The 26,898-nt window shown below is 31.5% G+C and overlaps 4 protein-coding genes across 4 annotated transcripts; 3 read left to right on the top strand and 1 right to left on the bottom strand.

Moving 5' to 3' along the window:
- Positions 1–467: 467 nt before the first annotated feature.
- Positions 468–7,485, top strand: LOC149903408 (cytochrome P450 9e2-like). Its single transcript, XM_090108527.1, has 9 exons — positions 468–946; positions 1,047–1,198; positions 1,582–1,705; positions 1,933–2,051; positions 2,556–2,734; positions 3,557–3,636; positions 5,193–5,408; positions 5,781–6,032; positions 6,413–7,485. Exons 1-9 carry the CDS (start codon positions 691–693, stop codon positions 6,574–6,576), a joined length of 1,542 nt encoding a protein of 513 aa, XP_089964653.1. The 5' UTR covers positions 468–690; the 3' UTR covers positions 6,577–7,485.
- Positions 7,486–10,391: 2,906 nt separating this feature from the next.
- LOC149903407 (cytochrome P450 9e2-like) lies at positions 10,392–14,181 on the top strand. The gene is made up of 9 exons (XM_090108741.1): positions 10,392–10,661; positions 10,888–11,039; positions 11,893–12,016; positions 12,160–12,278; positions 12,605–12,783; positions 12,872–12,951; positions 13,052–13,267; positions 13,600–13,851; positions 14,002–14,181. Exons 1-9 carry the CDS (start codon positions 10,406–10,408, stop codon positions 14,163–14,165), a joined length of 1,542 nt encoding a protein of 513 aa, XP_089964867.1. The 5' UTR covers positions 10,392–10,405; the 3' UTR covers positions 14,166–14,181.
- On the bottom strand, positions 14,181–18,818 carry LOC149903406 (tRNA (cytosine(72)-C(5))-methyltransferase NSUN6). The gene is made up of 7 exons (XM_090108742.1): positions 18,606–18,818; positions 18,328–18,523; positions 17,899–18,055; positions 16,810–17,017; positions 16,154–16,444; positions 15,177–15,358; positions 14,181–14,313 (listed from the first exon to the last, which is right to left on the bottom strand). The coding sequence occupies exons 1-7, from the start codon at positions 18,726–18,728 to the stop codon at positions 14,205–14,207; spliced, it is 1,266 nt and encodes a 421-aa protein (XP_089964868.1). The 5' UTR covers positions 18,729–18,818; the 3' UTR covers positions 14,181–14,204.
- Positions 18,819–19,930: 1,112 nt separating this feature from the next.
- Arf1 (ADP-ribosylation factor 1) lies at positions 19,931–25,222 on the top strand. Its single transcript, XM_090108437.1, has 5 exons — positions 19,931–20,057; positions 20,426–20,593; positions 22,029–22,138; positions 22,471–22,596; positions 24,049–25,222. Exons 2-5 carry the CDS (start codon positions 20,446–20,448, stop codon positions 24,211–24,213), a joined length of 549 nt encoding a protein of 182 aa, XP_089964563.1. The 5' UTR covers positions 19,931–20,057; positions 20,426–20,445; the 3' UTR covers positions 24,214–25,222.
- The last annotated feature ends 1,676 nt before the right edge of the window (positions 25,223–26,898 follow it).

Here is a 26,898-nt window from a genome sequence, read left to right as displayed (position 1 = left end):
TTCAATGTTTGTACCTTCATTCATTTATTTTTTTTAACACAATTTGAATTAACTTTGATTATTTCGAAAAAACTACAATGAAACGAAAGCTTTAAAATTTTTTCCAACAATTAATAATTATTAACGATAAATCAATTGCACGCATCAATTTGCATTTCACGCGCATTACTTTTTCTAGTGCTCGATTGTGCGAAGCGTTGCTGTAGTTGGAACATTCAACGTTAAGCATTATGCCGCATAATGCGCTCTAGTGCTGTAATTGGAAAACGTTCTGAGGGAAAACGGGGATTGTCATTAACGATCATTCACAAGAAGATCATTGATTATCTTGTCAATTGTCATTCATCAATATATTGACGTTTAGTATCAATGACAATGTTATTTCAATGTCATTGCGAAAGTTCGATACAATCACACAATGAGAATGAACCAAATGAAATACGATAATACTTCAAGTTGATTGCAAATTCTTAAAAGTAATTCATATTCAATTTTGAATTTTCAGTGTTTTCAGTGTCATTTAGATATTTGTGAGGAGCAGGTTAATTCGTTTCGAAAACAAATTACGCCCGGTCACTATTAAAATTATCTTTACAAATATTGCGTAGTAGTATTTTACATTATTAGGGGACTGTGTATATTTTATTTTTGAATACAATAAAATAATTGTTATTTCCGTTATTTTATATAATGGAGCTTAGCACGGGCACAAAAAACCTTGTAAAATTTATAATAGAAGACTGGAAGCTTTTGCTGTTTTTAACAATTATATTTTTGTTATATTTTTACTACACTAGCACTCACGACTTTTTTGAAAAAAGAGGAATAAAATTCATGAAACCTCGTTTCTTAGTTGGTAATCTTGGAGGCAGACTTTTAGGGATGAAATCACTCCATGATTTTCAATTGGAAATCTATAACTATTTCAAAGGACAGCCATATGGTGGTAAGTTTTAATTTTGCATTAATTTGCACCAATTTCATATTTTCTATAACATCTTAATTTTTTTTTGTAACATCTTTAATCTTGCATAATATTTTTTTAGGTATATTTGAAGGGAGAAGACCGATCCTGTATCTCATTGACAGCGAAATCATTAAAGCAGTAACAATTCGCGATTTTGATCATTTCACAGATAGAAGTGGATTTAGAAGTCGAGAACCAAGATATTTAAGTAGAAGTATATTAAACTTAAAGGTAAATTAAATTTATTTTTAATATTGTCTCTATTGAGTGGAAATCCACACAAATTACAATATTATAAATACAAATTAATAAAGATAACATCTACAAAAAGCAAAGCTTGATTTTATTCATGTACAGTAGACCCACATTACACCGGCCCCTGGCCTATTCGTCGCCCCTATAATCCGACTTGTCTAATTGATTTAATTTATAAATAATAATACACAATGAAGCATGATTTGTACCTACTTCTGAAATAGAACTACCTGTAAAGTCTTATCTTATTATTACATTCGTAATATGCCGAAATTATAAGGTACTCTTGCGTAGAAACACGGGTCTACTGTACTAATAAATCAATACTATTATTTTGTTTATTGTAATATATTTTCTAGGGAGCTGAATGGAAGGCTGTCCGCAGTATTATGACACCAACATTTAGTTCATCTCGACTTAAGAACCTGATACCTCTTTTACAAACATGTGCAGACCAATTGGTCGGATTTTTAAATCAATTTGGTACTTACTTACTAAACTTTTTACTGTGATGTTTTATTAATAGTGTCAAATAACTGTAGTATAGTATAGTTGTGAATATTTATAAAATTTGCTTTTAAACTGCACATAACTGGTTTTAGTATCCAACTGAGATTTAAAATATTGACATACTTAAAGAACTTCTACATTTAATTGTACATTATATATTAAAAGAGGGATAGCTATTGAATATATTTATAATGTTACAGATAAAAAAGATATTGAGATGAAAGATATAATGGGTCACTTTACATTGGAAGTAATTGGGGCCTCTGCTTTTGGTATCAGATCAGATGCTCTTACTGATGAAAATGCTAAATTTGTAAAGGTATGTCTCTACAATATGTGATTGTGAACCACATAACCATATCAGTCATCATATAAATAAATAATAGTTTATCGTGGTCAAGCGCTTCCCTATCACACAATAAAAAAAAAATAAAAAAAAATAATAGTTTAAAAAAACTAAAAAACACGCTTTTTATAGAAAACCGAACTAAAAAAATAGAAAATTTTATCAAATTAATGTATTGTCATCGGTCCTCAATAAATCTTCAAAGTTTGAACGAAATCTGGCCATTTAAAGTGGGTCAAAATCGCGCCCAAAGAAGTCGGTTACAAACATACAAACATACAGGTGAAGCTAATAAACTACACTTATATATAAATCATATACATTTGGACTGTGATGATAACAAAGTTAACAATGGTAATACATATCTAGTTATCATATAATGTGGTAACTGGTAACTATAAAGCTTCTAATATTTTTATACTAGATAAAAATAATAAATAAAAAAAAATTAATTAATAAATTTAAAATTATTTACAGGTAGCAGAAAAAGTTGGTGACATGTCCATGCCCAAGAGAATGTTAATATTTTTCGTATTAATTTTTATGCCAACTTTTATTAGATTCTTTAACCTATCATTCTTAAACCGTGAAGTTGTAGAGAAATTAAATGATATGTTGCAAGTCACTAAGGCACAACGAAGAGCATCAAAAGAAAAGTGAGTTTGAAAATATAATATACATATTTATCTATTTATTTTAAACAAATGGTAATTCACAATTAGAGATACTTATTCACATAGAGTGGAAATATACAGGTTTAAATATTCTAAAATATCTAACCATAGTTCTAGTTTATGAATAAAATGCAGAATCATCTTGTTCTCCTTTGTTCCTTAGATAATATGTTGATTTACAACTATTTTCATTTCCATGAAAGGCAGCAATACAATTGTACTTGTAGAAGATTATTGACATGTAGATAAAATACTATCTACTTTGGTAGATAGGTTTATCCTTTATAATATTAAAATAAATAAAATATAACCACAGTCTTTGTTGACTGTGTATAGGGTTCATTCTTTGTGTGTTTTATGACTTTGATGATAAAATATCTTCTTGATTAGTAAATCAAATACGAATGATACCTGTGAACACGAAAACAGAATAGGTAAACAAAACAGTGTACAGTCAAAATAATTGTCTAACGACCAAAGGTCGTTGTGATTTTTTTATTATTGTATTGTATAATATACATTGTTGTTTAAATGGGCAAATTCCGAAAAAAACCGTGTTGATACTATAATTACTATTTATATTTTTTGCACCGTCATTCAATACCTCAAAACAAGATTATGATTCACAACAATATTCTATGAAATATCTGTTGGTTTTTAAGAATAATATTTTGAAGTCATGTACTGTAGGTAATAATAATTATCCACAGGTATCTTATTAATGTCTTTTAATATTTTTTTAACAGTGGATTATAGGATACACTTCCTTTCCTATTAGAAAAACTTATTTTTTTATTTTTGTAGGCACAATGACTTCCTACAACTTTTGATGGATGCAGCGGAAAAGGAAAAAGAACAGTTAGGGAATAATCACTCAGAAATGCGTAAGTATAATAAATATTATTTAATTATTTTAAAAATCTAAACCTCTTTGAACAGGAAAACAGCAAATTAACCGAATTTGCTGTTTTCCTTTTATTTTTAAGAGAACTTGTGTAAAAGGTAAACTATATTTTATAAGACGAGTATAAATAATATAATATATACAATGCATGGAGGCTCGTATGTATCTCTACGAGGGAATAGTTGCGTAAATTAACAAGTTTCTAGAGTATCTAGATAAAGCACTTCATACGAAAACTCACTTGTCACCTAGATATCTATATTTGCAATGGCGTAGAGTAATTTGGGGGTCCCATATAAAATTTGGTTGGCCGATATATCCAAATATGTATCGAATAGTTTAAATATGATATACACACGCTAGGGGGCTTCGTATATCTGATACCCCTGATATAGCATACTACTACGGCCCTGTTTGAATGTTGCAATATATTGAGATGTAATATCGTATATCCGTAGTAATTTCATTAATTCAATGATAAATATCACTATCGTGCGAAGTTATCCTTCAACAACATTCTATTATCAAATATTTTGCTGACAGCTATTAACACTATGGTAAAGGACATCTTAGCATTGAGGCGTATGACTCCTAAAGGACTCCTGGTGAAGACACCAGACAATTTTTGAAATTTAATTAGAAATAATAAATTATTTCTAATTAAATTTCATTTACTAAATATTAAAATATTTAGTAAATCGATGTGCTTGGGCATGTGCACTACCAGCTGAGTGGTCCTTTTCGCTCATAATTCATAATGTTGCGATCTTGTAGGCTCATAGAGGACTTCTACTTAACCTAGTTTAAATTTAGGACAATAATTACGATTCACCTGAACTGCCTCAACTAAGAGCGTATACGCACTATGCGGGTAGCCGCATTGCGGGTAGCCGTCCGGCTGACCGCAAGCACAATTATGTACGTAATATTCATTTCTATGCGCACTGTGCGGTCTGCGGTAGCCGCATCGCAGTGCGCATAGAAATGAATATTACGTACATAATTGTGCTTGCGGTCAGCCGGACGGCTACCCGCAATGCGGCTACCCGCATAGTGCGTATACGCTCTAAGTCTCAACTCTCAACACATCTTAATAGAGACTTCACTAATAATTGTAATCGCATTTAAGCTTGTAGTCATTTGAATTTTTTCGCAATAGAATAAATAATTAACTAGATATCACACAGAAATTTTATCACCATGTCAACGACAATATAAAACTTTTACATTGTATCTTGTAATTAATTTAAAGAATATCTTTGCTAATTTCTGTAAAGTGAAAATAAATGCGTGAAATATTTTAATAGATTATAGCTTCTTAAAAATAATTTAATTACGATAACAAACTCGCTTACAATTTAATTATCCCAACAAATATACCATATCTATTGGTATCTTAATACTCTTTTTGGTTTGACCATAATGCCGAAAAAGATTTTATTATCAACCAACAAATTGAAATTAACTTTTATATTATTTATGTATTTGACTATATGAATACACCCTAAAATCGTAATATATATATACCTATTTCAGATTTAGATGACGGCACAGTCGACGCCCAAAGTATAATATTCCTTGTAGCTGGTTTCGAAACTTCTAGTACATTGCTATCGTTTGCGGCGCACGTGCTCGCCACGAAACCAGACCTTCAGGATAAGCTCAGAGAACACGTGATTAGCGTAACTGAAGGGAAGGAAATGAATTATGATCTTCTTACACAACTCGACTATTTGGAAGGTTTTCTACTGGGTAATTATCTTCGTTATCTATATATCCTATATTATATGTAGGAGTATAAGTCAAGAGAACACAATTATATTATCTGTTATATTGAAAGCCACAGAGAGCATTGCCTTTATATCACGTAAAATTATATATTAAATACTAATTACTCGATCACTGAACTAAATTATTAATAATTTATCTCTCATTATTTTACTTCTTCTTTTGCGCAGTTGGATAGTTGCCGAAATTGGCAGCAATAACGAAAAGAATTGATCGATTTTGATCCCGCAATGTTGATTAGTTAACTTATTTTGTAATCTTAGCAACATTGTTTCCCTTTCTCTAGCGGTCTAGACTGAATAAATTGGCTTTATCGAAAAATATATTTAATTTCAGAAACATTACGCATGTACCCTCCCGCGTCAAGGATAGACAGAGTGGTCACAAAGCCATACGTTCTACCAGGAACATCTATTAAGTTAAATGTAGGTCAAGCTGTGGCGATACCAATATACGGAATACACATGGACCCGAATATTTACCCGGAACCTCACGAGTTCAGACCCGAACGGTTCATGAAAGACGAGAAGAAAGATAGACCGTCGCATTTGTTCCTGGCGTTCGGCGCTGGACCCAGGAATTGTATTGGTGAGTCATTTAACGTGCTTTTCTGATGGTCTCTTTAGCGTATCTGTCATTAAAAAAAATGACATAGAGAAATATAATTACATAATATATCGCAATGGTTCAAAAAAACTTATTAGAGACATAGGTAAAGGAAGAATCATGCCCTTATTTCATTTTGACTTCACGTAAATTGACAAAAGCGTTGGAATTATCGGAATCGTAAAATAAAGTTTTCTGAAAGCTCAAACAATAATTAATAGTGTTTCTAATATTGATAAGGCATTTTAAATAAAAAAATCTAATGTTCAAGGTTTTTAACCCCCAGTTAAAACGATTCTTTTATAATTGATACAACTCGTGTAAAATGGAACAAATGAAGACAATCTCAATTTATATTTCAGGGCTTCGCTTCGCTATGATCTCCGCAAAGTTGGCAATGGTAGCTGTGTTGAAAAACTTTAGATTTAAAACGTGTCCAAAAACGCAGGATCCGGTGCAATTCGACAAACGTGCTTTTCTGCTGAAGGCTAGTCAGGGAATATATGTTAATGTGGAAAAAATATAAATTATCAAGTGTAGTTGAATATACAAATTGTTTATTATTATTTAAATTTACGGGTGTATGTTTTAGTTTATAAGACAATGTTTAATTTAAGTTGTAGCTATATTATTTTGTAATGAAATTATCATCAATTTTTATTGTATGTGTGTATGTAGTAACATTTTACTTTGCTCTTGCCTTTAAAAATATTAAAAACTCGAATCGCAATGAAAAGCACGCAAATTAATGGAAATCATGTACCAGTAACAAATTATAAAATTATAGAATAATTATTATTTATTATACTATAAGCGAAAGGAAGACATTTTGACATTTGAAAAAATATTTAAACAGAACGCCTATTATGGCGTATTACCCGTGGTGCCCGCGCTATGACCCACTGGTGGGTCTACGGGCACTTGAATTAAAAATACTTTTTACCCGTGGTCCCCGCTGACATGCTTTGACCATTAAAGAGACAGGATTATGATATTATCTGCACTTCCCTTCTTATGTCCTGCATAATTATTTCGAACTATCCGTTAGTTTCGAATAGTTTCGGTTGCGGATATCAGATTTTATTAAAACTAATATAATACATTTGAAAATTCCTATTGCAAACTCCAATAAAACATAATTAAATGGGACCATGGGTAATACGCCAATATTATTATGCTGTCTCATGTCAATAATATTAAATTCTATTAGCCAACAAAGGCTTATAATAAAAAAATGAATATAATGATCAATTCTGTGATCTAAAAAGTACAAAGAACAGTATTCCCACTTTTATGACGGTCTCTATCGAAATCTCTTTTAAAATATTGGAAATAATACCTACTATTTTTTAGCAAAAACACTATAAAATTTGGGCGATATACTTTTTTTGTTTGTTTCAAGACATTACAATAAAATATGCAATTAGTTGATAAACATGTTTTATTTGAAATCATTAATTTAATTTACATTTAAAGTGTTAATTTTAATATCATGAATATTTTAACTCTACACGTTTATGATATCATTAACTTGGGTAATTGAATAATTTCTTATTTTAAATAACTGGCTTTTAAACCGATGTCAAAAAAGAGAAAGTTGTATGTTTTCATACAACTATTTTATTTGAGCTCATCCATAGTTTTATTTTTATCAATGGATTACAAGAATGAGATTTGTAAAGTTGAATAAATATTAAGAGATTTAATGACTCGTAAGAATAAGTTGATTTCAACTATAGTTGTAAATAGGCCATCCTGCTTGCCAAATGTTTTAAAAATTAATTAATTGTAAAGAGTAAACTCTTTACAGTATCCTACATGTACTTGAAATACAGATTTCTATACAACATATTTTTTATATACTAAATTTAAGTAATACTCAAAGGTATTGGTTAAAAATTGATCTAAACTAATGTTTGCCGAATAATTTTATTTATAAATGCAAAAAAAAACAATTAACTAATTCAGTACTCTTAAATTTAATAGTTTATGTGACGATTTACGTTAAGTAAAGTCAACATTCTAGATATAAGTATAGTAGGTACAAGGTGTTATGAATCATCGAATATTAGTATATTTTTGATAATAATAAATTTGTATAAGAAAAGGTAATAAACTGTTTTATTTTTATTTGAACCCATAATGTCGTTTTGCCTAAACTTATGTTATCTCTCTGCCAAAAATGAGTGTTGGATATTGAATTACCTTTCTAAGGGCCGATTTTTCAATGCTTGGATAAAACTTATCCGTCCAATAAAGTATTACACGATAATATTAAAATGTCACGTAAACTGTCAATTACGGGCAATTAGAATACGTTTTTAAAGTGGTAGTTTTATGCATTATTCGACGAATAAGTTTTATTCAAGCATTGAAATATCGGCCCTAATTTAAGTAACTTATTCTCAAATTATCCGGTATTCCTAATTTATCCTCATATAAACCATTTTCGCCTAATAAAGTTTAAAATAAAAAAATACTTAACTACCAATAATTGCATTCTTCGATCATATTTTTTTTTAAAGATTGCATAACAATAATTGCATAAATTAATAAAATGCACTCACACTAATCACAGATTACATTAATCGATTTCAGATTTCATAATATACATCAATATTTAAAAGCTAAAAATATGTATTATCAAAATCACAATCTTTTTGAACTTTGGATGAAAAGTGATGAAGGTCAATCAATAATTTTAATATTACATTTAGGAAAAACACTAAAAAAGGAACTAAAGGTTGTATACACATACAATGTGTATACAACCTTTCCTTCTGCTGGAAAACCAGGCTACAAAACAGTTCAATACAGAATGGAAAACGAAGGACTTTATTTTATAACACCTACCTATATAGTGAAATGATTGCCTTTTATATTTCTGTTATATATTTAAGGGGTTTTCCGATATAAATATGTTCTTTGCCGTTGTTTCCTACTTATATTTGTAGATAATAGTCTAGTTTGTTATTATAATATCTGTGGTGATATAAGTAGTACGGAACCTTTAGGCTTTACGTTAGTTGGACTTGGAACTTGGAATCAACTATCACTAATCCTCATGAGTAATAACAATTTCTTAATTTTCCTGGCATGATACATTCTAATAGGCCGACGAAAAAATTAAATTAAAAAATGGTTTATCTTTGTGGAAATATGTTGAGTTAGACCTACTAATTTTAAGGCATTTATACAAGTGCCTACTGCCTACGTCCGACAATTTTGTTTCCACCTACAATCTTTCTGTACTTATTAATTGTTTGCTGTGACCTTGATTAATTAAATTTTATCGCTTAAAAATTGATAATGTTACTAATCGCTTCGTTTTTAATACCCACGCGGTTATGGCTATATGTGCGAATATAGTACCTCCACGATTCGTCTCTCAATCTAACCAATTACAGACTTCCTCAGATTTTCATACCAAGTTTCAAGTACCTACATAATTCCGATTTAAGTAATTTTAATTTCCTTACAAACCATTGCTTAAGCCTTTATCTGAAGGAATATCTAATAAAGAGTATTGATAAGTAATAATTAAAATGCATATTATTTAAGATGACAATCATTCTAATATTATATTCAATATAATTTATGACATTTTATTACCAGCTGAAACATTTGAAGTTAAGAAAAATGATAAAATACCCATTTTTAAATAGATATTAGTCAGTTCAATAAAGAAACGAATCTTCAATGGCGGCCAAAGCTGACTTTGACAGATGGTAGGATCATCAAAAAAGAAAATAAAAATAACGTAAATTGATAATTATTTTATTAATTATTTCAAATTGTTTGTTGACAAACTTTTTTGTTATTGTATTTGTGTATTTATATGAATTATCATATTTACGTATACAGAATGTAATAAAATCCCCATAATACTTGTAATAAAACCCCATAAAACTGAATAACTTTTCCCAAAGAACATATTTTGTCAAATTCCAATAAAACATTATTTACTTTCGCAAATGCATAATTGTCATTGTAAATTTATGATAAAAACTATTATAGGGAAAATCAAATACATTTTAGTGATTTTATTTTTCCATTTTTTTTTGCATACTGTACGGCCGTGTGTGAGCGAGAGGGAATGATAAGCGCCGCCATTGAAGATTCGTTTCTTTAAAGAACTAACTAATACCTACTGCCCTCATTATCGCACTGATTTACCATTAAATTCTAGATAAGTGCATTAGTATTATATATTGAGATAAGATATATCTGTTTACCAAAAATACAAATTACAATTCAATAGTAAAAATTCAGTCGTTAAAAGACGTTCTTTCGTGAAGTTATTTAGCACAAGAAAACTATTATTAAAAAATAAAATTTAAAACAGGTCATCCGAAATGGAGTCCGCAAATTTTTTACAACAATTTGGATCGATTATTTTGGAGTATTGGAAATTAACGTTACCTTTGACAATTTTATTTATGTTGTATTACCATTTCACGAGAACGTTTAATTTTTTTAAAAAACGTGGCATCGATTATATTGAGCCTACCATTGTTATTGGTAATATGGGTGCGAATATACTAGGCAAACAAGCATTTCATGATTTTCAAAGAGAGATTTATAACCGTTTCAAAAAGATCGGATATGGCGGTAAGTTTTAAGAACCTATCTAATATAGCCTGTACATATTTTTATTGTTTATAAACTGATATAAATCAGCCAGAGAAATAATTCTCTTCAGATTTGTGAAACAAATATCTAAATTACAACTTTTTTCAAATTAACTAAATACTTAACAAAAATCTGAATTTATTGCAGGTTTCAATATTTTTATTTGATATTTTAATTAACAAAAATAAAAATATAACATTTACAGGAGTCTTCTTGGGAAGGCAGCCCGTTCTGTACATTACGAATCCAGAACTTATTAAAGCAGTTACTATTCGGGATTTTGAACATTTTATAGATCGATACTCTTTACCGAGTAACGAACCTTTATATTTAAAACGAAACCTTCTGAACCTAAAGGTATGTATGAAGTATGCTAATAATATGTACATAATATGAATATAGGTACATCCGGTGTCGTTTATCGAAGAAAATATAAAATCATCCAGATTTATAAGGGTGTTTGTTGATGCTTTTCCGAAGTCGTTGATCATCTAATATGTATTTGGTTATATAAAAATTATTGTATTTTTTGAATGGCCGGAAATAATATTGATTACCCAATAAAATTTTAGCAAATAATTGATAACCACCTGTTAATCGTACAAAATAATAATCCTTTGCGTCATAACGACTATCTTAAGTATCTATTCTAAACTATAATTGAAATATTTAAAAATACTAGAAGTTAACAGACACATAGTTTTAATCTTGGTTTGGCTATACATATATTGCCAAATTAAGATAAAGGCGATACTGCCATCACGGAAAAATACTAGAAAAAATACGTATGTAGTGGTGGTCTAATATCTATGTAAAAGATATTATGTAATGCTCTTATCGACAGCAATCAATTAATTATTATTTGAATTCTCATTACGAAATGAGCGAAATCTGAATCTCATAATTATGATATTATTCTGCTTAAAAATATCTCGATTTTAACAAAAGATAACTGCAAGGAATAGATAAAACCGGCCAAGTGCAAGTCGGACTCGCGCACCGAGGGCTCCGAACAAGCCTATTTTTTATTACATATATTGTAGCAGGTGTAACTTTAAATTATGGCTATTAGCAATTTTTTTGTGAATTTCAAGAATTGAAGGGTTTACGGGTTTTGATTCCCTTACGAATGTCGATACAATAATGACTGAAAATGTTAAATTATGTATTAATGGGAGTACCCTATTAATTGAAATTTTGTGTATTGCAGTCTGGTGAATGGAAAGGTGTCCGAAGTATCATAACTCCATCGTTCAGTTCGTTACGACTTAAACATATGCTACACCTTATAGAAAATTGTTCAGAGCAAATGGTTGGGCTTTTAAATCAATTTGGTAATTAATTATTTATCTTCTTCTATTCGAATTTGAAACATCAAAATATTTAATAACAATATTTTTCTGTGGAGAATAATCTGAATAAAAAAAATGGTATTACTATATTAAAGCTAAATTGGTTATAATGTTGTTATTTATAGGTAACACTGAAATCGAAATGAAGGAAACCATGGGAAGGTTCACATTAGAAGTAATTGGTGCCTGTGCATTTGGAATTAAATCCGACTCGTTGACTGATGAAAATGCACGTTTTGTCAAGGTTTGTTCATAAGTATTTACCATGGTTCTATTATAAGAGTTGGGCCAGCTTGCACCGGGAAGATACAACACCTCACAGAAGATCGGCGTAAGGCTTCGATCGGTGAGAGAGGAAGCCAATGGCCCATGTCCTTTTCCTTATTCTCCCCAGTCCTTTCCTTAATTCCTTTTGTCAATCTCTTCTTAATCCCTTTCCCATTAACGTCGACAATCTATTTGTAGGGTCTGCAAACGAGCTTACGCTCATCAGGCGCCACACAAGCTCCTTTGCCGACGATGACATAAAAAACAGTCAAGATATTAATTCGGTTAAAAACATACTTTCAGGTTGCAGAAAAATACGACCACCTTCCCTTGCCGAAGAGAATAGGTATATTTTTCATAATTATGTTTATACCTGAAGCACTAAGATTCATAAACATATCATTCTTACACCACGAAACTATCGAAGAACTTGTGAAAATGTTGAAAAAAACGAAAGCGGAAAGAAAATTGTCCAAAACGAAGTAGGTTAAAATATAATTTTTATATTATACCCATATTTCATAGCCAGCAAAATATAGATATTATTTTAACACGAATTTCTGTTTTTAGACATAATGACTTCTTACAATTGCTCCTTGATGCAGCAGAAAAAGAAAGGGAAGAAGTTGGCAACACACAGTCGCAAATACGTAAGTATTCTTTAATTTTCTTTATCCAGGGTTGATAAATCTTTTCAATAAAATATAACATTTTCTAAGAGATTCCTCATCAATATCATAATCATTTTAGATTTGGACGAAGACACAATCGACGCTCAAAGCCTGTTATTCTTTATAGCTGGATATGAAACATCCAGTACGTTACTGTCCTGTGCTATTTTCCTAATGGCCGTCAACCCAGAGTTTCAAGACAAACTCCGCGCCCATGTGGTAGAGATAACTAAAGATAAGGAAATCACTTACGATGTACTCTCACAGCTGGATTATCTCGAAGCATTCTTATTAGGTAAGCTATTGCATCATATATATCGTAGCGATTGTATCGTATTATGTATAAATTAGTCATATTCTTATCACTGAAGAAAAATCCAAAACAACTAAGCGGTTATAAAACCTCTTATCTACTCGCACCGATTTTCTAAATGATTTCACGGAATATAGGTGTGTAGATTAATGGTTCGATGTAAAAAATATTCAAAAAATAATTTTTTAGCTTGCACATTAATTTTATGGATGATCTTTAAATTGTACAAATTGAACAAAGACAGCCAACAACAAAGAAACACACTTTAGTTCTAATTTTTATCAGACTTAAAGTTTCTTAATATATTTTCTCAGAAACCTTACGAATGTACCCACCAATTGCAAGGATAGACAGAGTCTGTACAAAACCCTATACTTTACCGGGGACATCTGTTAAGATAAATGTGGGTGAAATGATAGCTGTACCACTGTATGGAGTACATATGGACTCAGACCACTATCCTGAACCTGAGGAATTTAAGCCCGAAAGGTTTATACGTGATGGAAAGCTGGAAAAGCCCTCGCATTTGTTCTTAGCCTTTGGGGCCGGACCTAGGAACTGTATCGGTAAGTTATCTTTACAATTTCGGCAGACTAAAAAATTAAAATATTAAGTACATCGGGATAATAGTTACATTGCACTTTATATAGGTATCCTCAGTCAATTTCAGCCAAAGGGATTGTTAAAAATGGAGTAATTGATGTAATTTTTTTCAGGATTACGTTTTGCAATGGTTTCCGCGAAACATGCCATGGTAACTGTTTTGAAGAACTTCAAATTTTCAACGTGTTCTAAAACTGAATATCCCATTCGAATTGAAGAAACGGCACCGTTCTTTAAAGCTAAAGCGGGACTTTGGGTTAAAGTTGAAAAACTTTAAATTTTGTACATAATATATTAATTACCTTTACAATTTTCATCATTCGATTTTTATAAAAGCCGCTATAAAGAAACCAATGGAATTCCTGTATATATCGTCGACTGGTCTTAACGGATCTTCTTCAGGACCAAATCGTTGCACCATTAGCCTTCAAACAAAAATTTAGTTTTAATTTATTATATTATTTTTAATGTATATGTATGTGAAATTTACTGATGATTGTATACAACCCTGTATTCGGTATTTGTTTCCTATTTCAAAAATAGGTCCATAATGCAATGCAATAAATGAATGTGAATACTTGTCTCAAGTCAATCTAATATATAAAATTCTCGTGTCACAGTTTTCGTTGCCATACTTCTCCGAAACGGCTTGACCGATTCTCATGAAATTTTTTGTGCTTATCTGGTATCTATGAGAATCGGCCAACATCTATTTTTCATATGTACCACGGGCGAACCCGGGGCGGACCGCTAGTTATTGATAAAATTAAATTATTTTAAAAACTAAACAATTATTTTATTTAAATATCACACAATGGTAAAAATCCAAGATGGTTCACGCAACGTGTTTTAATAATATAATCGATCACGCTTTTGACATGGAATCAGTTTCTCTGAAGTCTGACAAGGATTATAATAAGCAGTAAGGCTACTTAACGCATATCTATGTATACTAATATTATAAAGTTGAAGAGTTTGTTTGTTTGAACGCGCTAATCTCAGGAACTACTGGTCCGATTTGGAAAATTCTTTCGGTGTTAGAGAGCCCATTTATCGAGGCAGGTTATAGGCTATATATCATCACGCTAAGACCAACAGGAGCGAAGCAATGCGGGTGAAACCGCGCGGCACAGCTAGTTATACCATAATGTAATATAAACTAGCTGACCTTCACAACTTCATCTGCTCTCCATGGAATTTCCTTCTTAAACCTACGTGTGTTCTCTACTAATTTTTATTTATTAAACTTTCATCCATATTTTTATTCATAGATATTCTTTAGGTTTACCTTTCATTATCATTCAGACCACAATCTGGTAATCCAGGCCCACCACACAAAGGCTCTGCTGGCACTAACCGCAAGCATGGAAACTTGTCTAGAGCCCATTTCACCATTTCCTCATTTTCTTCTAATGTCACTGTACATGTGCTGTACACTAATTTTCCGCCCGATTTTAAAACTTTGACCGCCTGAAAATATTTTTTATTTACATCTGAGAAGTGATCAAAACTGAAGGAAAAACATAGTTAACGCTATTAACCTATTATTTTGGTCCTGCGAATTCGTAAATATTTATTTGAAGATACGTAAGAAATTGTGACAATAATGAGTATGATTGACATGAAAATCGGTGCAACAGTTTTATAGTTTTTCGTGAACAGATAGACGCGGCGGAGGACTTTGTTTTATGCATATCTAGCTATTCGTCCGTTTGGCCTCTTTGTCTACAACTTATCAAATTACATACAAAAACCATTTTAAATACAAAAAAACCGTATCAAAATCTGTATGAACGCTGTTTTTAACATCAAATAGTACGGAAAGACACAGCAGGACATGACTTTGTTTTATTCTATATACAATACTAATGAGATGCATAGATAATATTATATACTGCTTCATAATACTATATCTGCATTTGCAAGTGCAAATATTTATCAGAGATATGCAATTCTTGATAATGCACCAAGGACATACCAAATTTACAAGGAAAATATATGTGTTACGATCAAGTGATAACAAATGTCAATGACTTGATAAGAAATCACTTGCACCGATGCAACTAACTCTTACATATTTTGTGATATTTAACTGACAATAAACATCAGGTTCATTACAGAAAGCTAGTTATATATTATATTTCGTGACCACATTGTAGATTTGCTCACTTAAAAAATTGTTTGAGTAGTTCATGAAATGGCTTATTTTATGAACAAATCTACAATTTGGCAATATCATATATAGGTAAAGTTCCCCAAACTTACCGCTGCTAGCAACTTCCTTTGTATAAATTTGTAAGACTGCAACATTTTTGGTGTCATATTATTGATTAATCTAGGTCGTTGACCTAGTCCACTACAAGGCGCATCTAACAGAACTTTGTCAAAAGTATTGGCGGGAAATGGAGGCCCTTCTGTATCTTTACTTGCAGTTTCTGAATAACAATGTCTGGAGTCAAATGTGAATGCATTTACGCATGTTACACCTTGAATCTCACAGTTTTGTTTTATGAGATCTACCTTTTTCTCTGTCTTGTCTATTGCTGTGATTATTGCCTAGAAATTATAATAATTAATGTTACTTAATTAACGCAAATACACAAACTAATAGCAATAACATAATTTTTATTAGTTGTTAGTTTTAAATAGTTGTGCCATTTCATGGCACAGGCAAACTAATTTTTCAGTATTTGATATGTTATTCTGCTTCTTAACCCATTGACCAACGAGCGGCCCGATCGGGCCGCGACACAATAGATTTTCTATTGTGTCTGTGATTCAGGGACTGAGGGATTAAGCTACATTGTCAAGTATCATCAAAATACATTGGATTTCGCGCGAAAGAGAAATCAACACACATCCATATAGGTATGTATTTTACAAACATTTGTTTCAATCAAGGATAATAAAGACCTACCCACCTTATCATCAGACATTTCAGCTAAATGCGTTGTTTTATTGCCTGGAGCCGCACACATGTCTAGTATGCGCTCATTGGGCTTCGCATTTACAACCCAGCCGCAGACAATCGATGGCAGGTTTTGTAAGAGCACCTGCCCTTGTGGAAACAGTGATTCGTTTATAACAGGTAACTTGGATGCTGGGAGTAACGTTTGTATACCGATACCACTGGAAATAAGATGTTAAAATATTTATTAAAGTTATAGAATAATGCTTTTTTATATTATGTGATGAAGCAGATTCTTTGAGATAAGTTATAGAAAAATATAATAAACTAGTTGTGCTGAGTGGTTTTACCCGCAGTGCTCTGAATTTTCGAAAATTTGAAAAGGCTGTTCTGTTCCTCTTTAAAAATAAAGGAATTTCCTTTCAGTAAAATTCAGTATATCCTGCAGTATTCAAGTATTTTCCTAGAGGACCCATAAAAAATTTCATCTGAATTATTTATCAGTTGCTGGAAGCATGCTTTGGTTTATATCTATAATTTTATATTACAGTAGAACCTCTATAAGTCGAATAACCAGGGAGACGCCAAAAAATTCGAGTTATAGAGTTTTCAACTTATGGAGGATTTTGAACACCTGACACCAATCAAGCAAACATGTGTTTACGTGAGTCATAGATTTATTATCAAATACTCCTAAAATGTTTTCTAAGAAACAATAGTGTACTTACATTGTCGGCACGTTCTTAAAGTCGGTAATTTATTTTTGTTCAAACAATAAAGGTGATAAATTCCTAATGATCAAGTTGTAAAGGTTGTAAAATAAAAAAAACGTTGCTATGTTCGACATACAGAGGTCAGATTTAATTTTTCGAGTTATAGAGTGAAAATATGTACCAAAATGGCTTAGAGGGACTCGGTGATTATTTCGACTAACAGAGGGTAGAGATTTCAAGTAATGGAGGTTTTGGTGTTTGAAGGGAAGGGAACAAAACATTTTTTCGAGATTTTGAGGTTTTTGACTTATCGAGGTTCGACTTAACGGGGTTCTACTGTATTTGAAATTATTTTTATTAACTTTTAAACAGCTTATAGAGGTACATGCCTAGGTTGGATACCTTCATCAAAGAGATCACGCCGCAGTTTCTTAAGGTACCCAGTGCCAACATATTCCTTCTTGCCATCGTAATCTATTTTTAAACCCCTTTTGCATTTTCCATCAAGATGTGCATAAATATCCACAAGATCATTGAGCTGACAACCTGTAATTAAAAATTTAAGTTCTCTAAGTTGATCTGTTAGTTAAAAATGGATAATAATAAAATTATACAATAATGCAAATAATGCATGTTATAAAAAAATGGTACAAGCTTTAATCCATCAGGCCCCGGAATTACAGACACAATAGAAAATCTTTTGTGTCGCGGTCGGATCTGGCCGTTCGGGGCTCAATGGATTAAAATTTAAGACTCCTCTGAATAAAGTAATTCATTTGAAAGGAACATACAAAATATGAAGGGTTTTTAAAACTCACTTGGTTGTAATCCAAGTACTCCGGGAGCAAAAACGTGAGAACCTCTTAAGACCGCAGCTCCACATGATGCATCCACCATCACTTTAGAATTATCTCGCTTAACAACTACATTGTCTGACCAAGGCTTCACGATTAAACAATCGCCTTTTAAAAAGTTATATTCAGGTAAAGTAGAGGTGTTCAATTCTTCGCTTTGCTGAAACATTGTTTCAATAAATTTTATAAAGTATTGATTCATTAAATAACGATAAGTTAAATTCATTTAATTCCATACTCACGTCAACAAATATACTTTTTAGATTCTGAATATCAAAAACTTTAAGTTTGTTTACGCGAAAGCACGTATGATTTGGAGTTTTTTCAAGCCAATTCTGAATTGAATTGGGCAGCTTCATGACCATGTTTTATTAATTTTAAAATTAAAATATACTGAAGTCAGGATGTATAGAATTTAGGATAAAAATAATTTATTAAGCTCGAACCTAAGGATCGAACTACGGATCGAGCCGATTCAGATTTCAGAACATAGAGTAATATAATTGTTTCAGAATAACAAAAATTTGACAGAAATTCTGTAAACAGTGTAAACCTAAGGTGTAAACAATAAACCACACACATGGATGTGACACTTTGCAACTGTCAAAACTACCTGTAAGCACAGATTAACTATTGTAGTTACTTTTGGTTACTATATTAACTACAGATTACTAAATATGTATAGACACAGACAGACATATTTTTTTCCTTAATTTTTTCTAACTTTCGACCTCAGCTCGCTGTCGCGTCGGAACACAGCGTCGGAACTATAAAATATACTATTTTCTTGTAAATTTGCCCGCATCGAATCGGTCGAATCTAGCAATACCCCAAATGAGCGAGGTTTCCTAACAGAATTCTAAAATATTTGTGTCTCTCATGCACTGCAATATCAGAATAAAATAAGAGAATCAGCTAAAAGATATGCGTCGGCAAGCCTAACCAAATCATCTGAATTTATGTATTATAAAATAACAAAATCTGCCTTCAAATGGTCAGAACAGAAAAAAAATTTACGATTCGAAAGCTACTGCATTCAGGTTGGAACATTAATTCCAACCTGAATGCAGTAGCTTTCAAATAAAAAAATGTATGCGTGTACTAGAGTACACACGTAAGAAGTGAAACTTCTTTATGACCTTAAAAATGTCACGAGTATGGCGTAACGCAAAAATGTCACGCGTACGGCGTAACGCAAAAATGTCACGCGTACGGCGTAACGCAAAAATGTTACACTAAATTTTTGTCCAACCCCGATTTAAAAGAAGTTTCACTTCAAAAAGAATCATTATAATCGGTTCCCCCAGTCGAAAGTTTTAGGTTAACAAACAAAAAAAAATGCAGTTGAACTGAGAAACTGCCCCCTTTTTTCGATTTCGTTAAAAAAATAGCACATCTATCTACTTAAATTTACGTATCATGCAATAATATCTAATATTAAACCCACCCATATTTTCATTACAGCTTTGCTGTAAATTTGTCGTGAGCAGTTCATTTTGGAAGTCTATTATAATCTTAGATTATAATGCATAGCACTATTGACTATTTTTATAACTGGCCATTTTCTCTCCGATACGTGGCATAGGCACGAATAACTTCCACGTTCGCCGCCATTTTGACACTCAGCGAATAGTAGTGACTTCATTGAATTGAAGAATTTTTCATTAAATAACGTTTATTAAGTGTGCAAAAATGTGAGTACAACTTTGATTTGTTCCATTTAGTGCAAATTTGTTATATTTTGATAGATTAAATTCAAATTAACAAAATTAAAATCTCTGGGTGGTGACCGCAACAGAATACCAACAGCGATGTCGGCTAATCTTTGTTAATCAAAGCTTTATTTTACTAGAGCTATTCTATAAAAAAGTGTGTGCTGTAAATAAAAATGTGGTTTTGATAATGCATTAAATTCAAATGAGCTTTATGCGTAATAAATGTTATTATACGCCTTATTCTAGATTTGACTTGCCATGTCATTATCATTGATTATAGTAACGTTGTGTAGCTGATGAGTCAGAGTGAATGTCTTTTCTAATAACTCTAAAAATTAACTTTTCAGAATATATTTAAGTCAGCAAAATGGGGAATATGTTTGCAAATTTATTTAAGGGCCTATTTGGCAAAAAGGAAATGAGAATATTGATGGTTGGACTTGATGCAGCTGGTAAAACCACAATTCTATATAAACTCAAATTAGGAGAAATTGTTACAACTATTCCTACTATTGGTAAGTTTTTTTTTATATTAAACTATATAAAACAAATAATTAAATCTTGTGATTTAATAAATTGCATGTGGCAATTACTTTCATTTTCATTTTGATTCAAGCACATATTTTTAAACACTTGCTAGTGACTAATTTTTTTCTAAACATTAGGTAGTTAGTTTTTTGGTTAGATCCAGTAGTAGTTTTGAGTTAATATTGTTTCTTTTAGACTTTATGCAATGCAAAATATTAAATATAAATATGTAGGTCGAGAATAATGATTAATAAAGCTAGAGTGGATGGCCTCAAAACCTATAAAGTTATGTCATAGTAGACAATTTACTGACCCAAGTATTGTTTTGAAGTGTAAAGGTTGCACACTGCAGCAGTCATATGTTTATATGAACTGTATGAGAAGGATGTTCATAGAAAAAATTTCTTACACATCTTTTAATATTAATTATATTGATTTTTGAAAATGGCTGTCTGTATGAGGGAAGTAGGCATTTGCTTCATTGAATTTAAAGTTTCAAAGGAAAGGTAACTAAATGAAATCTTATTATCAAGTTGTGAAATTGAACCTATAACTTATTTTCTTATACAGTAGAACTCCAATTATCCGAATTAATGGGGACCGGGACCCATTCGGATAATCAAGTATTCGGATAATCGGATTTAAAAAAAATATTGCCATTGGGAAGAATAAAAGCTACGTTTTGATATTGCACTATTTTTTTATTGAATTAAATGAAAGAAATATGAAATTTTCACATGTTTCACATTATTTTTGCAATCATTTTTCTTATTTCCTCTAGTGAAAACGCATCTTTATCATCATCATCCTCTCCATATTCTTGTTAGGGGAAGAATAATAGAGCACTTGGACTTTTTTTGGACAATTTTTTGTGATTCGGATAATCGGCGATTCGGATAGTCGGAGTTCGGATAATTGGAGTTCTACTGTATTTTATACAGTTTGTTCAACTATAAATTACTGTTTTTTTGTGTCATGGGTGGGGGAAATTGAGTCAGACTTTATAAATACTATAAGTTTGTACATTTTTTACGTTAAAATATAATCAGATAAAATTAATCTTCAATCAAATACACAATTTGGAAGGTTTTTAGATCTTATTTATTAATTAAGTTTTAGTTTATAAAGAATTATACAACTTTGTCAAGCCTTTGGAAGTATTTTAATTTAGCTTTTTAATTTTATATTATATTATAAATAAATTTATTCAGTTCACAACACAAACTTACATTAGGATGAGAATGAATGTGGATTGTTAGATTTTATTAGAGCTGTTCTTTTCAGGATAATAAGGTTAAATTCCATGAATACAATTTTCTTCATTGCATTTATTTAGATTTAGACATTCAAGTTTCAACAAATTAGAAAAAATACATTAATTTAGTTATTTACTATAACAATGTTTATACCAATTGTTTACAGGCTTTAATGTGGAGACAGTAGAATACAAAAACATCAGTTTCACTGTATGGGACGTCGGTGGTCAGGACAAAATCAGACCACTGTGGAGGCATTACTTCCAAAACACACAGGTTAGCATTATTGTATGCAAAACATGAGCATATAAATGTGCACTTGATTGGCACTGATATGATCTTTGGGAATGTAAAATGTATTATCAGCTAGTTTCCATACATAAATTAATGTAGTAACTGGGCGACTACAATAAATTTATGTAGTATAAATTTAATCACCACTATTTCAGTTTTATGCACACATCAATAAAAAATTCTCTTTACTAACACTATCTATATTATAAAGCTGAAGAGTTTGTTTGTTTGTTTGTTTGTACGCGCTAATCTCAGGAACTACTGGTCCAATTTGAAAAATTCATAAACATATAAATTTTGATTATAATTTGCAGGGTCTCATCTTTGTAGTAGACAGTAATGACCGAGAACGTATCGGCGAAGCGCGCGAGGAGCTAATGCGAATGTTAAGTGAAGACGAGCTGCGGGATGCGGTGCTCTTGATCTTTGCAAACAAACAGGTAAGATACATTTTGACTTTATTTGGTATAGTATTCCAGGTTGGGAGTTGGGACATTGAAATTGTTGTTGTTTGTGTTGTATTATAAATTGTGTTCAGAATTTAGGAGACAGAAATACAAAATAAAAAACATACTAATCATTTTCAATTTTTCTTAGCATTGCATATTTATTATGTGTATATATTTTGCAATTTGACTACTATATTATATAAATGAGTCATATTTCTTAGTATTAAATTCATCAAGACTGATAATGATAACATTATTCATAAATCTATATGATACAATAACAAAAAATACATAATAATTACTTATCAAAACTATTCAAAGATATTGCAAATATTATACTTCTCTGTCAATACAAAAAATATAATTTGGAAAATCCAAAAGTGCACGCCTCATAATTTTTTTTAATAAATATTTATTAATTATTATTTTTGTTTATTTAATAACAATTAAACCACATCGAATCAGACCCTGAAAAATGAAAGGGTTCTATTCCTGAGCATACTCAAGCGTAAGAGAAAAAAAAAGACTCGATTAGTAAAGTATTTCGGTCGCTATCGTGTTAACAAGAAAAAGGATCCGCACATACAGACACACGGACGTCCAAGACAGAACTTTTTTAAACTGTTTTTTAACTAGTTTAAATAACAAAAATGACATCAAAAATATCATGAACGTTAAAAATAGTGTTTTTTCTTAATATGTGTGTGTATGTATTATCTTACAAGTGCAATGTATGATACATAAAGACATTTTAAGTTTGAAAAATCAGATGTTTTGCGCGAAGTGACAGTAGTACCCACCTCAACGCTTCGCTTATGAGGCGTGCAATATATGCAAAAAATATCTAGGATTATTTAAATTGTATATTAAAATGCTTTTGTAATATACAATTTTATTTTATTTTAGATTTAATTTTAATATTATGTATCTGTGTATTTTTTATTCATTTTACTTTTAAATAAATTATCACATATTTTCTTATACTTATTTCCATTTATCATTGTATTTATATATTTTTATTATGTGTGGTCTTATTAATTCTGTGCTCTTTTGTACTCTGTCCTACTTTGTATAAATGGATAATGCCAATGTTTTTATTCACTAGTGTAGTAAGCAGGAAATTATGTGATATCATAAAGATTTACAAGTTCAGTGATAACTACTGTGACATACATTATTTTATGGCTTTAAATACAGTGATGATAGGTATATAATCAAATCATAGTGTATTAATTTATTTTTACACTTTTATGCATAATACACGATTTGTGTATTTATATTATTTTTATAATGAAAATGTAAAGTAAATACACCACCCGTACTATTGGAATAAACATCATTCAGTTGCATAATTCCCAAAAAAACTTTAGAAAAGTTTCAATTAAACTGTAGTTTTATGAAATAACAATAAACATAACGAAATGTATGTATGGCATGTGACAGGACCTGCCGAACGCCATGAACGCGGCGGAGATCACGGACAAGCTGGGGCTGCACTCGCTGCGCAACCGCAACTGGTACATCCAGGCGACCTGCGCCACGTCCGGCGACGGGCTCTACGAGGGCCTCGACTGGCTCTCCAACCAGCTCAAGAACGCCAACCGCTAACCGCCGACGTGCGCCCGCATCACTGAGAGACTATGGTTTAAGATATGTTCACTTTATTTGCTATAAATACAACGTATTATGTGCGGAATCCATGCAACGTCGCGCCCCCGCCGGCCCGCTCGGTCGCCGAACAAATAGATCGTAAAGCGACCTCTCTTTTCTTTTCACCCGTAACGAACGTGTACATTAATTACGCATCGTGATGTGGATAGGTATTCAGACGACTCGTGATAGTGTGGATCGCAGCATAACATGTTTTATAAGTATACTATAATAATGTGGAATAAGTTGTCGTAATAAAGTATTTAAAGTTAATTGAAATGTATGATTTTGATTTATTAGCGTTAGCGCATAAGGTAGGTTGGAGACCCGAGCCGTGTCGCTTGGCGCTCGTCCGCAGCTCGCGATAGGCGACTCTCAGTAGCATCCGCCTTCGACCTATTCACATCGCTTTGTGACTATTTAGATTAATATTCTCCAGTTTGATTATACGGTGATGTAAAACACCAGTTTTGTGCATATTCCAATTTATTATTTGATCGACGTATTGTATGATGATAGTTTATTTTTATGGAAGTTAACTAGGTAGATTAAGCTGTTATGTAATTTACATTCGAAACCTGTTTGGCGATCTTCGTTATCGAATCGATCGTCTCCGCGGACCGCATTTATAGTTGACTTCTCATGACGAACCGATTATAATATTTAATTTAGGTGTATTATGTATTAGACGATCACAGTGTCATTCGGAGAAGTGTTTCTGTGTACAGGGAAGCAGTGCTCAGAATTCTCAATGGTACTTTGCTCTTACACAATTAATTATAACTTAGCATTTTTATAATAATTTAGAAGAGATTGTTAAAACACAATTCAAGGATATAATTATGAGGCAAGTGTGGTAAAGAGATTTCTTTTTATTTTTATGGATATCAAAAGGTTTACTGAAAGCAAAATGTGACATTCCGGTTTGTCTTAACGCTGTATTATGGAATAAAATATCCTCACCAAATTTCGTTTTTCTAAATCTCCTTATTTTTTAATCGAATTCTGATTTTTTTATAACCTTCAAAAAGACTAATGATGTTTTGTAAGAGCAAGTTGTATTACAATATTTAATTATTTTCTGTAATCAACTGAATTTACATTTAAAATATAACATGATCTTAGTACAATTAACCTTAACGCAATCATTAATAAATATACTAATTATGTAAATTGTAATATTAATATGATCCTAAATAAACATTCTGCTACAAACTACACCTTATATGCTGTCAATAAAATCCTTTGGTAAAATTCTTCAGTAGAAAGTAGGTAAATTTACTGGATGCTATTTAAGATAATATGATGCCTACAAATGTAATAATAGTTGCCCTAATAATGCCTCATTGGGATTTGGGAAGTATTAACGATTTATTTCCTGAACGCTGGGACTTATAAGTAAGTATAAAAAAGCAGATTTTGATGTGATATAATATTATTATGTATGATAAATAGACATAGTACAAAAATTGTGTACAACATAGTTCCCAAAAACAACGGAGGTTCTGATATCACAGATTTACGCCGTTACGCCGTTAGTACACCGACGCATTCGCGTGCGGCAGCGAAACAACGAAAAATCTGTCAGTAGTATGGCAGGTTTTCGCATATGATATGTCTCACTCTAGCACATAGATAGATGAAATAGTTGCGTCCTTGTCAGTATTGTTTCGCAAGGAACTGCGAAATGGCCATTACACAGACGCATTGCGAAAAAGTTGCGAAAACATTGCTGTTTACTAAGGTTCCGCAGATATTTCGCTACGCAGTAGTTTCGCAGAGATTCGCTTCCGCACGCGAATGCGTCGGTGTACTAACGGCGTTAATATAATAAATCTGTATACAGTTTAATATAATCCATACTTACTAATATTATAAATGCGAAAGTAACTGTCTGTCTGTCTGTCTGTTACTCAATCACGCCTAAACTACTGAACCAATTTGCAGGAAATTTGTTATGGAGACATTTTGATACCCGAGAAAGGACATAGGCTACTTTTTATTGCGAAATATATACAACGGACGAAGCCGGGGCGGACCGCTAGTAACATAACTATAAAAAATTTGGAAAGTGCCTACACGAAATGAAACTTCTGAAGAATTATTGTAGTCCTTTCAGTGTAATAGTGTTTTGTGTGTGAATTTTTAGGACAGAAAAGTTCTTGGGAGAAAAGGAATATATTCTAAGTAGGTATAGCAATGATCTACTACTACTCTAGGAAGCTACTATTGTAAATTGTAATCTAGTTTATTAAAGTTAAATGTCATGTTACTTTACAGTTCTGATTGTAAGAATAAAGGACTATATTATTATGCTTAGATTGGCCATTTTTATAGTGAACTAGCTGTGCTCGTGACTTCGTTCGCGCTACTACTGGGTAGTGACAAGCTATGGCTATATGACTTAAAAGTTTTATCAAAATCAGTCCAGTAGTTTTTGTGTAAAATCCGGACTACATAAAATTTGACAATTTTTGGAATGTGATACTTGTAGGGCTTTTTTTAGAGATTTTATTTAATATACAGTTTTATTTATTATGTGTACGTATAAGATACGTAGTATATTATTATTAGTCTGTGGTATAAGAGATAGGATTTTGTCCTTAAAAACGTAGCATTGTGAGCATCGTGATTTGGCAGACC

Source organism: Colias eurytheme, chromosome 13, assembly GCF_061535395.1.
Source record: "Colias eurytheme isolate Ceu_HAF_F1 chromosome 13, ilColEury1 Martin Lab GWU primary, whole genome shotgun sequence".
NCBI classification, from domain to species: domain Eukaryota; kingdom Metazoa; phylum Arthropoda; class Insecta; order Lepidoptera; family Pieridae; genus Colias; species Colias eurytheme.
The sequence above is the reverse complement of the archived record's forward strand: the minus strand, read 5'-3'. Positions and strand labels throughout refer to the sequence as shown.